We start from the raw sequence: 13,346 nt of genomic DNA, 5'->3' as shown, positions 1-13,346 counted from the left end.
GGCGGGACCGCTGGTGTCTCATCAATGACGAGCCCCCAGAGAGCACAAACCAGGCGCTGTGCTTTCGGTCCAGGTGTGCCCAGAACAGGCGGATCCTTGAGGAAAAGCGCTCTCGGTCCCCCGGCATCAGGTAAAGATCCGATCCACCCATTGCTGTGTCTGCCGTGCGACTGTCTGCAGCCCACGGGAATTTTGGCGAGGACTGGCCACGCTCCTTCACCGCGGTTTGAGGCAAGGCAGCCAAGGAGACGGGCACTGTGGGCTAACACCTCCCGGGCGGCATCAGCACTGTCTGCGCCCATGAGCAGTATAAGAGACGCTTCTGGGCGTTCAAAGGGCTGCTTACATACCAAATCCTTCTAGTGTAGACACGTTTCCTGGCCCTGAGTATCAGTTCCTGTAGTACATCTTTTTCTATTGTAAAATGTTATCATATCCAAATACAATTTTTCATTCTTGAGTTGTGTGGCATGATAATGACCACGTCAATTATGCATGTTTGGCACCTGTTTCACAGGTATGTTCTTAAAGGCATATGATAGCTGAGATAAGCTTAAGCAATAGCTGTCAGGCTTTAGTCCTTTTCAGGACATCTTGTATCAATTCCAGTGACCAGAATGGAACACTCTGGTTCCACATCTGCCATGATTAGGGTAAAGAAACTGCTGTTACACACTCCTACCACGTGCCACTGGTGTGGTATGCTAAAGCTGTTTCACTTGAATACATGGAAATCAGAGTTGAGCAAGGAAGGCCAAAGTGAAATGAAAGCAACAGTGCTCATCTCAAGTTTGTTCACAGTTCTGAAACAGAAGAATAAGTTGGAAGTGTGACAGTCATGAGGATTTTGTTCCTTCTGAATGTGAGAAACATGAAAATATTAATAAGAACTATCAGTTTAAAGAATCTAGTTTAAAAATCTCTCTGAAGAGAAAAATGCAGAGAAGGAATCACATTAAAAGACTGTATTTCTCCATGCATTCTTCTGTTTAGAAAAATTGTCTGCCTTTTTGTTTTTCTTTTTAAAAGATCACTGCTGATTGAAAAATGACAGCTGGCTCTGTCTCAGTACCTCAGGTCATACCACTTCGAATTCCTCCTCCAGGGAAGGCTAAACATGAAATAGACACAAATACTCTCGTAGAAATAAAATCAGGTATGACTAAGAGCGTGGGCTCTATGAAACCTTTTCTAATTTGTTTATTTGAAACTTCTGTCCTTTATACTTTTGTTTGCATTTAACTATTATTTTTATGAGTGAGCATTTCATTAAGGAACTTACAAAATTAACCAACATTTTTTGGTACACCAAATATACTTACACTTAATTTTATGCATTCTAGCAATATTATTAACATACAAATTATTTCATGTATATTAGCAGTCTTAATTCCTTCCAAGATCAAACTCCTAAGCTGTTGCATTTTGCTTTGAGTGCAAAAACAGTGCTTGAAAGTATCATGTGCCAGGCTCAACCCAGAGGTTTTCCGTACAATTTTGGAAATGTCACCTTTCACGGTGGGAGAAAATAGCTTTTCAGTGATTAGAATGGACAAGCTGTTGCAATGTTTTCATACAAAAACATCACACAGCTATTTTATGAAGAGCAATATTGCTTAAAATGAAATTGTATTTATTCAGTAACTAATTTGTATGGGAGAAACAGTTTTGGTCCCAAAACATCATTTTTGGAACTCCTTTATTTTGTTTATATGAGAAAAATCAAGCACAGTAATGAGTGCTTTGATGCATAGAGCTTGTTTTTCACAGGTTGGATACGGATTGGCTAATTACTTTGTCTCTTTCAGATACACCTGAGGTCTCTATTTATTACACTTTAGATGGAAGTAAGCCAGAACTCATCAGGAAACCTGGCTACAGAGAGCAGAGCACTTTTAAGTATGAGGGCCCTATTGTATTACCAGTTGGAAAAATAGTGGTCAAGGCACTAGCAGTGACAAAGTAAGCATCCTGTTTTATTCTAATAATATTCTAGCAAAGGACAGATACCTAGTAATGGCTTGGACCCACGTTGTTTAAAGCACTCCATACCTCATGAATGGGAGATGCCCCTTTCCCCAGCCTGTTTTCAATCTAAGCAATCTTTGGGTTGCATGGACTTAATTTTCTAGTAACGCTCTTTATCCATTAAGTGTTTGTGCAGATAAACATCTCTCAGATGATTATCTCCTGGGTTGTGGACATAGGCCAATGATCCCTAGAGGTTGTGAATGAGAAACTAATAAAATATACTATACTTTAGTATGAGGAGCTCATCCTTTTGAGCGTGATCATCAGAAATGTCAGGGGAACTAGTGAATTTGCTAAATGAATGGTTTGGACATTACAGCAATTTCAGTGCTACTGCTGTAATTTAATACATAGCAGAGAATGACAGTTGTTTTGTCAGATAGATTGTGTTCTGCCTGCTGTTTGACTAGGAAAATGAATATGATATTATGAATAGAAGAAAAGTTTTGCTGTTCTCTGTTTTCTGTAACCCTGGCAAACACTAGTTACCCCAGAAAGCAGACCTGGGACTATCAAGACTTTTACATGGAAAACATACTGAGTGGTTAAAGTATCCATATATTTTATTACTAACTTTTTGTTGTGCACATTTTAAACTTAATAAGAACAAAACCAAACCAAAAAGCCAAACCCAAGTAGTAGTTCCTGAGAGTATTGCCCACGATTATACTTATCAACTGCAATAATGATTTGCAAGCTTGAAAGAGATGTTCCAGCAAACAAGCCATGTTCATCAGTGATGTACTACCTGCTGCATATGGGCTTGTGGAATGTATTTAGCTTTGTGAACACTGATTTTCAGGGACTGCAGGGAGAGTACGGTCGTAACAAAGGTGTTTCTGGTAGAGTACAAGCAACCAGACATCCTTTTCTCTGTTGAAGACAATGACAAGAATTTCCTAAAAGATGTCACCACGCAGGTAAGTTTTAGCAATTGTAACCCCTTGTGTGAACATAAAGTGTTGTATGTATGGTATTACTTACAGATTAAACTTTGACTGCCTTTACTTTCAATATATGTTATTTTCTCTACCCATCTTTTCAGCTTTGGTCCTTTCTGTAATATTAAAATGTCCAGGGGACAGATTATTTTTTTCTTTTTTCATCAGTGTTTTATGACCAATTCAGGTCAAATATTTTAAAAATACATTTATAATTTAAGCTTTTCAAATGCTGGCATTGAAAGGAAATACCTCAACCATGTACTTTTAAAACCACAACAAATGACTACGAAGACGGGATTAGAGCAAAGCCAAGAATTTCATTTGGAACTCCAACGGAATTACTTTTTAGGAGAGGGAAGGTGCAATGTTTACTACAGAACAAAAGAAGAATGGAGTGAACATGGAAATCAAGCCTGCCTGGACTGAAGCACCCCAAGATTTTCAAGGTATTTTTTTCATAAACTGAAATAGACTTCTGTCTTAGCTGAAAACAGTGTGAAGTTTTCTTCTTACATTGCTGGTAAAACATGAGTAATTTTAAAACCATCTCAGAAGACTGAATATCCTTAGGGAATTCCAATTTCAATTGCAAATAGAGAACAAAAATTACCTTCCATATATTCATTACTTCTTGAAAACCTATTAAAATGTCACTCATTTCTCAGCAACACAAGGCCAAATCTGTATTTCCCTTTGTGCCAGAAAATGCTGTTAAATTGATGGGATTGCAAATCTTTTATGGAGTCCTTCACTGATATTTGCTTGCAGAAAGATTTCAAAATAAATACTCAAAGCATAAATTAAAGCTTGACCCAGATTTTCTCTGCAGATAAAGCCTGTTATTCCATGGTAACAGCAACAGAACTGTTTAAGAGCATTGTATGAATGTTTACTTATTAACTTACTCTTAGGAGCTGGGGTTTTTTTTTTGAGTATGCAGGAAGGAAGAAAACCATAAATAGAGAAAAATACAAAAGTAAGCTCTTTCAGAAAGGAATGAGGTTTCTTCTAGTTTAATTTCCTGTAATTCCATGTGATTTATTTGAACCCAAAATCTGGATATCAAATACATTTTTAAACATGTGTAGCTATTGGAATTTAAAGTGAGAGTATGTAATGTTTATGTTAAGATATAAACTGCATGGAGAGAATGAAAGTGGAATAACAGGATTGTAATTTTAGACTTGGAAACAGAAAGAAAGACTGGTCACAGGCCCTTGCAAGGACCACAGCTCCTTGCCAGTCCTTTGGAAACAAGAGCATACAGAGAGAAATCCATCTCAGTACTACCAATAGAGTCATTACAGGTAAGCAGAGGGGTGTTCAGGAAAACTGGAAAAGGCTGTCATCAGAACTGAGCTCTAAAAAAAAAAATAAAGATGTAAAGCTCTGTGCTAAATCTCATATGATCTCTCAGAAATTAATGCTTTTGGCTTTATTATACAGTACTAATTTAAATTTACTGGTAAAGACACACTAGAATAGGAATGCCCAAAGCAGTACAGAGTTTATATCAGCAAATTAAAAATGTCTGTTTTCCTACTAATTCATTTCTAACATAATACAGCATCTGCAATTAGCAATTACTTATTGCTATAAGTTGGCAAGTTGATATTTAAAACTTAATAGACACTGATTTCTTTTTATTCAAAGAAGCTGTGGGTCCTTAATGCAGCTACTGGGAGAATAAAGTGTAGCAGATATTCCTTAAAGCAATGTATTTCAGTGCAGTTTGCCCTAAATAACATCTTTAGCTGATTTTGCTACTCTTATATTTTGAAAATATTCACTGACTAAAGCTAAAGGATTATCTTTATTTCAGTTTGCTAGTTCCTCTGCAGTGACCAGCCGGAAAAGCTTAGCAAGCACACGCCTATCAAGGATCCAGAGGGAAACAGATTTCCTCAAGTAAGTGACTTCTCCTCTTAACATAATTGTCCTTGGAAAGTAACTGAGCAATTGCCTTTTGCAGCCAAGTTGATAATACTTATGGAGTCTACAAAATGTGGAAAGCAAAGACATACACTGGCTCATAACTGGAAATTATGATCTAAGTAAGGCTTTGAAAATTCTCTCTTACATATAGTCTTATTTACATTTCACCATACACACTTATTGACTATCTTACCGTCCTTAAAAAAAAAAAAATCCTAATGCCTTTAGGATGAGAAGAAAAGCTGCCTTTTCAAATTAGAATACAGCCCTCACTGCTGTAGGTGAAAACTGCTCCCTGGAGCAGCCTCACAAAACATTAATGCTTATCAGTATTGAAAGGGTTGTGTGACCTACATTAGTGGTTCCCCATGTTGCAGCAGTGAGTCCTCATACAGCTTGTGTGTCAGCAGGCTTGTTTACCTCACGTGGTGAGCAAGAAACTACAAAAAACTACAGCCAGAAAGCTTTCTACTTTGCAAACCTTGTTGAGAGTTCAGAACCTCCTATCATGGGTGCTGGAGCATATTTTGGTGAACTACCACAGCCTGGAAACCAAAACTGAGAAATCAGTGGCCTCGCGTGTTGTCACAACAAGTTCCAGATTATTCATTATCAAGCAGCAGTACAATACCTACAGAAGCTGAGGCAGTTTGCTCTTCTTTTCAGATGTGCAGGCTGTTGTGCACCTCGTCTGTCTGACCCCCTGGCGAACTTCTGTCAGGAATGTGGATCTCCTGTCCCACCCGTGCCCGTGCGTCGCTTCCCGTCCCCTGAAGGAGCACAGGTCAGCAAAACATCATAGTGATCAACACATCATCCTTGGAGAAAACAGCTTCCTCAGCAAACTACACATTCAATGCTGGCAAAAACAGTATTTAGTCACATTTGCATTTGGGAGGTTCGATTCCAATTGTTTTATTTTATTCAATACTTTTAGCAGTGGACCTGATGTAATACTTAAATGATAGGCAGAATTAACCATAGATAAAGAGCTAAATATTTTAATAAGGATAACAATGAAAAAGTAAATTGTGTTTTATTTGCCTGCATCAGGAAGCTTCACCAGATTCAGATTTCTCTGCATCTGATGCATCTTATTTCAGTCCTAACTAGTGCAGTTAGTTAGTAATTAGTGCTTATGTCATAGCTGTAGAAGTTCCATCTAATGTGCTTGAAAGCTTAAACAGTGGCATGTGTGGACCTGTGTAAGAGCACTGAGATTTTACAGTGATGCTTTTAACTGTCTTTTCTAAACTCTTCCCAAGAGATAATAACCTGATCCGACCAGATAATGGTGTATTTTCTTTTCCTGTATCATCAGAAAGATGTCTCATCTGGGGCAATGCTGTAGTTTCAAGCAATGACTGAGAATATTCACCATCTCTTTAGTTTAGGTTAGCAATTGGGAGGAGACCAGGGAGCCTACAAGAAAGCTGGGGAGGGACTTTTTACAAGGCCTTGTAGTGACAGGACAAGGGATAACAGTTTTAAACTGGAAGAGGGTACATTTACATCAGATATAAGGAAGAAGTTCTTGATTGTGAGGGTGGTGAGACACTGGAACAGGTTGCCCAGGCAAGCTGTGGGTGCTCCATCACTGGAGGTGTTTCAGACCAGGTTGGATGGGACTTGGAGCAGCCTGGTCTAGTGGGAGGTGTCCCTGCCCATGGCAGAGGAGTTGGAACTAGATGGTCTTTAAGGTTCCTTCCAACCCAAACCAGCCTGTAATTCTATGATTTTATAGTACCATTTTAATTTTACTGAACATTAACTTAGTACCTCTTTGGCATATTTTTAGCAGTCACCAAATCATTCTCTTTCCAGTTATCTTCACATTTTCTCAATAGCCTTTGATCTTTAAGGATTAGTATCAGCATCTGTTGCTGTCACTTGCCAAGTTTCCAGTTACTTTGATGCTGATGTGTACTCTAATCAGGAAAATACCAAAAAATCTCCTTATAAGCTTAATGATCTCATTATAGTCGTTAGCATGCCATGATGTTTTTCTTCAAAATGTGAATGCTGTTTCTTCAGATGGCACCATGTGTTGAATGCAGACATCTTGTGCCAAAGAATACACCCACTTGCATTGTATGTGAGTCACCAACAGCTCCACAGCTGCAGCCCCAAACCCACAGCTGCATAAAGGTAATTGAGAATAAATATAAGAAAACAGCAATTTACCTCCTAGTATGCATTCTAACAGATATTTCACTCCTAATATGTTGATCCAACTTGAGTTTATATACGTTACAAAAGCTTCAAGAGTTAGTAGGATTAAAACCACCTTGAATAGAAATAACTGTTAAAAGTACACCACATAAGCTCAGGAAGGGATGCTGAAGAAGGCAGGATGTCACAGTGCAAATGACAGGAATGCATGCACTTGTGTTCAGTAGAAATATTCTATGATTTATGGCCTTAGTATTACTAAGGATTGAAGTTTATTAAATATGTCTTTATTACTCTGCTTACCTCATTTGATTGAGTGCTTGGCACAGATGGGCTAGCAGGACAGGGGCAGTGGGCATATGCCCACGATATTAGAGCACAGCCTTAGTGATCCCAAAGTGCTGGTGGTCTTAACTGGACAAAATTTGCCTTACAAAATATTCCCTACCCAGGGGTATGAGGACTCAGGCAGGGCCCCTCCTCGACCCCCCTGGTCAGGGAAAAGGGTGTGAGGAAAGAATTGGTAAGCCCTCTTAATGTTGTTGTTCACACTTTTCAAATACTATATGAAATATATTCTTTCTCTGTTTAAAAGGGTAAAATAATTTGTCAGGCGTGTGGCACAGGAAATCCTCTTCACCATAAACACTGTGTGACTTGTGAAAACAAACTGCCTGAAATGCACATGGTGAGGCTTCTTGCAGCAATCACACGAGTTAATCAAATCAAACCACAACATAACATTCTTCTTGGGAAACCTGAAGTCATACCCCTGTGTGTCTATGTTACAAAAGCAGAGAGTCCCTCCCCCATGCCATATTCTAGCTCAGTACCCCTACAGATGCTCCATCACACATGTCCAGCTAAACACAGGTGTACTGTCTACCTTCAAGTTTCTCCTGTGGAGGTCAGAATTGCAAATGCTGTTGTTGAAGCTCAGGAGGCTCCTGGAAGATGAGTAGTCTTAGCTCCAAGGGAGTCTTGTTTGTGTTCAGATTATTTGCAGTTGCAATAGAAAGCTTGCATATATACATCAGGAGCATTATTCTCATTGGTTTCAATCATTTTGTGAAAATAAAACATTCTTTTACTTTATTTTCCTTATCTCCATTTGCTGCTTCCCCTACTATACTTGTATTTGGCTGTGACTCTGCACAGAGGTGAGAAAAGCAACAGTAAATATCCCCCTAAAATTGCTGTCCCCCATTTGATTCCGTAGAAGAATTTTACTTTCCCTTCTGAAAAGTCTTGCATAAAAACATGATGGGACATTTGCCCTGAGGCAAAACCAAACTAAACATTTAGGACCTATTTGTCCTAACTAGGATCTATACTCAACCTTTAGAAGTTTCAGCTGAAAAAATCTGTTTTCTTTTGCATATCCATGTAAGTTAGCTGTAGTGGGAAAGCTAGGTAATATATAACTTATATGAGGTGAAAGAGTGCAAACAAAAGATTTATGTGGTAAATACCAAACTGAGAGAAAACTCATAGTCTGAACACATTCTCCCTGCCATTACTACTACAAAAGTACAAAGAAAACTAGCTGTTGTTTTGAATTTGAAAATATAACTTTATCAGCAGAGAAACCTCCCTCTTAACTTTGAGTGTACTTATACGTGGACCACAATAATAAATACTCACTGTAAAAGGACACCATTGATAAAGTTGTTGGATTTTTTTTTTCTCACTAGTTCTGCTAAAAATACCTTAAAAGCAATTAATGCCACATTTTACTTTGGTTTTGTAGTGGAAAAAAAAAATTCAGGTTAGATCCAAGTCAGTCTATTCCTTATTCTAAGATAAAATAATTATTTTAGGTTAAATATTAATTTATGTTATCAGTGTAGCTTGCTTTCCTCTTTCCCCATATTTTGCTTGAGAAATTTTCTTCATAAGAAGTATTTTCTCCCTAATGCTTGTTTTATTTCCTTAGCCCACCTTTGGAGGAGACACCCCCCTGCCTTACCACAGCCAGGAAGAGAAGACAGTTTCATGCTCAAAATGCAACCGTGTTAAGCCATGTGATGCCCATTCCTGTGACTGGTGTGGAGCCAAGGCACGTGCTCTCACTGTTTGTGTTGGCAAATCTGGTTTTGCTCCTCTGTGACCTGCAGCAATTTCAAACTTCTCTTTGCAAAACTCTTTGTCAGTTAGTACACAGCTTATTATCAAAATACTTGCTTAGAGTATGTGGGATTATGTAAAGAAAACTGAAAGGCTTAGATGACATCCTGACCCCACATCAGTCAGTGACTTAAGGGTTTGGAGAGGTAAACAAAGTACCATGGGCCAGTGAGCATCAGCTGAGATAGAATAGCTGTGTACTCTGCCAAAGAAACTTACCCATCAAATATTATAGAGTAACCTAATGCAAGCTTTCCCATCCCAAGTTAGCCCATCTCCAGGCTATGATCACCTAGACAGGCAATTACCAGAGATAAGATGATGCATGCAATTGTTTTTAGCTGAAACCTCATTAACTTTAGTAAAGGCAAGGACTTAACTACTGCTGAGTAGACCTTTTGCATGGTACAATCAATGTGAACAATTTCTCCTGGCATGTATTTTTATAGGCATAGTGTTTCAGTCTAATCACACTCAAGGAGAATTATTTTTTTTAATGTGAGTTAAGTCCACAGAAAATTTGAAACACTCACCTATACCCATACATAGCCACTGGTCCCATACTATACCAAGCGACTTTGAGTGGTGGTGTTAGAATTGAACTGGAAATAACTGCCACCAATATTCAGCATGAGAGCACCAGATTAGTAATTACAGGGCTTTGCCAAAGAAAATAAGTATGTTGGAAAGCTTATGTTAAAAATTAACATACCATAATGCTAGATCTGTCTGACAAATTGTTTCCTTCCATAGCATAGTGCTCAGGTATCTAAAGATGAGTGTCTTGTATCTGCCAGTATGTTAGCAATCTGGCATGCTGGTTAGCACTTCTAATCTAATAGCTTTAGGTAGAGCTTCTTTACTTCCTTTCATTCGTGGCACTGCTGTCATTATTCCTAATCCATGCATCACATGTTTCTGTAGTGACAAGTGTTCCATTGAACTTTCCAGCCTGGGCCTCCTCCCTCCTGCTTCACTTGTTTGGAGTGTGGCACACAGAACCATCTCTACGCTCGCTTCTGCGGGGCCTGTGGCGTTTGCATAGAGCCCACATCAAGGGTGGCTTCCCACAACAGCATCCTGATGGATACTGGGGACTTGCTGGGGCTTTCTGAGGTAAGACAGAGTATTACAAAGCCGGGTTTGAACACTGCTAAAAGGCTAGTCCACCGTGGCCATAGACTGGCACAACTCCACTCGTTTCCTGTCTGAGGCAGCGTTGTGGTCTGTGAGCATGCTGGGGGCAAAACTGAGGATGTTTGTTCTAAGAACTGCTTTATGCCAAAAAGTAGCTGTAGCAAAAGGCCTTAAGCCAGTCTTATTCTACATGGCAAAGTAAGAAACAATCAGCTTTTCATGTCTTAGCTCTTTAAGCACTTTTACCTTATTACTTGTTAATTAGTGCCCTACTGATACAAGGTATTCTTTCATGCATATGCAGTTTTTAAAGCTCTGCTTTAAAAAATAATTACCAAGTACCAATACTTACAGTACTGACCAAGGCCAGATTTTGTCCTACAAAAGCATACATGTCATTCTGCTGGCAACCACGAAAGAGTTTTGCTTTTCCTTGAGTAGCTGGGATAAGTTGCATCGTTGTTACAGACCAGTAATTAACAATCAATAATTGTTAATGATTCTTCCTTCCAGCTTTTCCGTTCCTTTACAATTTTGTGTACTGTTCTAGCTAATTTCTGCTTATAAACCATTTAATTATATCTATATTACTTACACTTTTCCTTCCCCTCCAACCCACACAGGCTAAACAATTGCAAGCTCAAGTTGCCTGTCAGCCTCTTCCTATTCCCTTGCCCAAAACTAAGGCAGAACTAAAAGAAAGAGAAGACAAAGGAACCCAAACCATTGGACTTTTTTACCCATGTAGCAAACTGTTGGAAAGGAAGGAGCTTGAGCTGATTTCACAAAAAGAAAAGCTGGAGAAGATGAGTGGTCACAGGCCTCCTCTGACAGCTATTAGTCCTGGAAAAGGTTAGGATTTTTGATTTTACGTTTTCTAAACAGCAGTACAAAAATTTTGGTTACTAAGCCCTGTGCAGCCTTACTGATTTGCTAGTAGTTTGATTTCCTCAGATCCAACAAGATCAGGTCAGGTGCCCTGTATTTGAATTGGAAACCACCACACAAACACCCCAAATCCCAGCACCTTCCCCACCCCCTACAACATGAAGCTTAGTTAGAGCTGTGATATTGCCTCTGTGAGCACTGTTAAACAAAACTGAGACACAGGGGATCACAGCTCTTGAAAAATCTGATGGGGCTTGTTATGGGAAGAACTTTTTTGGGCTGCTGTTGGGGAATAAATTGCAGACATTTCAGAAGCAAAGGAAACTAAACTAGAGAAAGGGATTCTTAACACGATTACAAAAAAAAATAGGGTTGGTAGAAACCTTGAGAGCTTTTCTAGGCCCCAAAAAGGTATCAGTGCAGCCAAGGCACCAGCCCCCTGAAGGTATCAGTACACCTGTATCGCTCATTGCAGACTCTCCATGCACAGACTACTGCATCAGGACTGCAGACAAATTTGTTTCACAGTCCCTGGTTTGCTCAGTTCTTTGTGGAGTAATTTGACTATTTGCTGTCATCAAAAAGCAGTTTTTTGAGGTTTTTAGTTTTACTATCCTAGGAACACATCAACCTCAGCTCTCTGGATCCCAAATCCTTGAAGACAGTCCATGAGTATTAATTAGGGACCTAATAAATGGCCTAGTTTGTAAAACTTTAATCTCACAGGGTAGTCCAGCTATGCAGTCCATAGAATAAGTTAGTTTTAAATCACTACAGCATCAAACCATGGTTTGGAGGAATTACTTTTTTTGATACACTTTCCCATCCCTAGATTTTTTTCTACAAACAGAGGGTCAGCCTTCAAGCTGTTATCAGAATTATTTATCTGTTGGGTAGAAAAAGTTGCTAATGGATGTCAGAAATCCCTGTTGTGACTCTGTGTCTAAATATCCAGATGATGCACTCTTATTTTTAAAATTATCACTAGTGAAACCTGTTTTTCCTACTTCCTTGCTCTGAAATGTGGTGTGTTCTCTTAGACCTCACTGTAGGAAATAAAACACAATTGAGCATGGCAGGGAGCTTAATTTAGTCAGGGAAAATAAAAGAGTAGGATGTGATAGTGCTGAGAGAAAAGGAAAAAAAAGACAAGGTTTCGTGTTTTTAAAAATATTTCTTGACCATATCAGCCATTAACTAACCTTCTTTTATTTTGTGAAGATCAAAAAAAAGTAAGGATACGGGGAATTAACAGTAGTACCAAATCACTAGTCCTCTGATGCATACTGTTATTTTTTTTTTTGGTGTACTTTGTCTGTTTTGAACAGGAGCAAAGTCATTTACCAGGTAAACTTTACAAAGTCTCCCCTTTTCTGCAGTAACAAAAGATAAACCAGTGTGATACAAGTGTAATCAACCATTGACAGCATCAATGTATTCCAATAGTGCTGCCAAAAAATCCTTTTATATATAATAAAACATCAAACATGGAAAAATATGTTCCTGGCCATCTGGATTTTTAAAAATAAAATTTGGGGAACTAGGTTAGTTATGAACCAGTTTGTTGCAAATGATACTGACTTTTCTGGAGGGATGACTCACCAAATAGTAGTCTAGCTTAGATTTATTACTATTTTCAACTTGTATTAGTTTTTGCATGCGAGACTGTGGCAAGGAACAATTTATGTAATTGCCCTTGTAAAAGTCTGAGCAGCACTTTTCTTCTGAATTGGTTTCTGTTCACTGTTTAGAGCTTCACTTAACATGAAGGGAAGGATAAAGTCAGAGCAACTTCATTGTGCAAGTTAAATGAGATTACCAAGCCTACACAATTTATTTACAACAAAGCAAATCGTACTCTGTACTTTCCTTAAGTATGCTCAAAAATAAGATTAGCCAGATCCTGACAACCATCACTTCAGAATCAGAACAAGTCCTTTTGTTTCCTTCTCTGATGAAAACTCAGTGTTGCTTCAGAAATACTTGGACAGGAGTTGCAAAAACTCTAAATGTCTTAAGATGAGTTATATTCAGCCCTTCATGTTTCATGCCCTGTACCAGCATAAAGGAATGCTGACTCTCTCCCAGATATCCTGACAGCAAAAGAGCAGG

General features: G+C 38.7%; 1 protein-coding gene across 1 annotated transcript in view; it reads left to right on the top strand.

Annotated features, from left to right (window-relative positions):
* The first annotated feature begins 1,047 nt into the window (after positions 1-1,047).
* Positions 1,048-13,346, top strand: part of DZANK1 (double zinc ribbon and ankyrin repeat domains 1) — a 20,864-nt gene continuing 8,565 nt past the window's right edge. The window contains 12 exon segments of the mRNA XM_008944444.1: positions 1,048-1,156; positions 1,842-1,962; positions 2,834-2,951; positions 3,325-3,421; positions 4,158-4,282; positions 4,798-4,883; positions 5,577-5,694; positions 6,945-7,058; positions 7,678-7,770; positions 9,019-9,141; positions 10,161-10,325; positions 10,970-11,198. Coding sequence (XP_008942692.1) covers positions 1,048-1,156; positions 1,842-1,962; positions 2,834-2,951; positions 3,325-3,421; positions 4,158-4,282; positions 4,798-4,883; positions 5,577-5,694; positions 6,945-7,058; positions 7,678-7,770; positions 9,019-9,141; positions 10,161-10,325; positions 10,970-11,198 — 1,498 coding nt within the window.

Source organism: Merops nubicus, unplaced genomic scaffold (genome assembly GCF_000691845.1).
Source record: "Merops nubicus isolate BGI_N331 unplaced genomic scaffold, ASM69184v1 scaffold22807, whole genome shotgun sequence".
Classification (NCBI taxonomy): domain Eukaryota; kingdom Metazoa; phylum Chordata; class Aves; order Coraciiformes; family Meropidae; genus Merops; species Merops nubicus.
The sequence above is the reverse complement of the archived record's forward strand: the minus strand, read 5'-3'. Positions and strand labels throughout refer to the sequence as shown.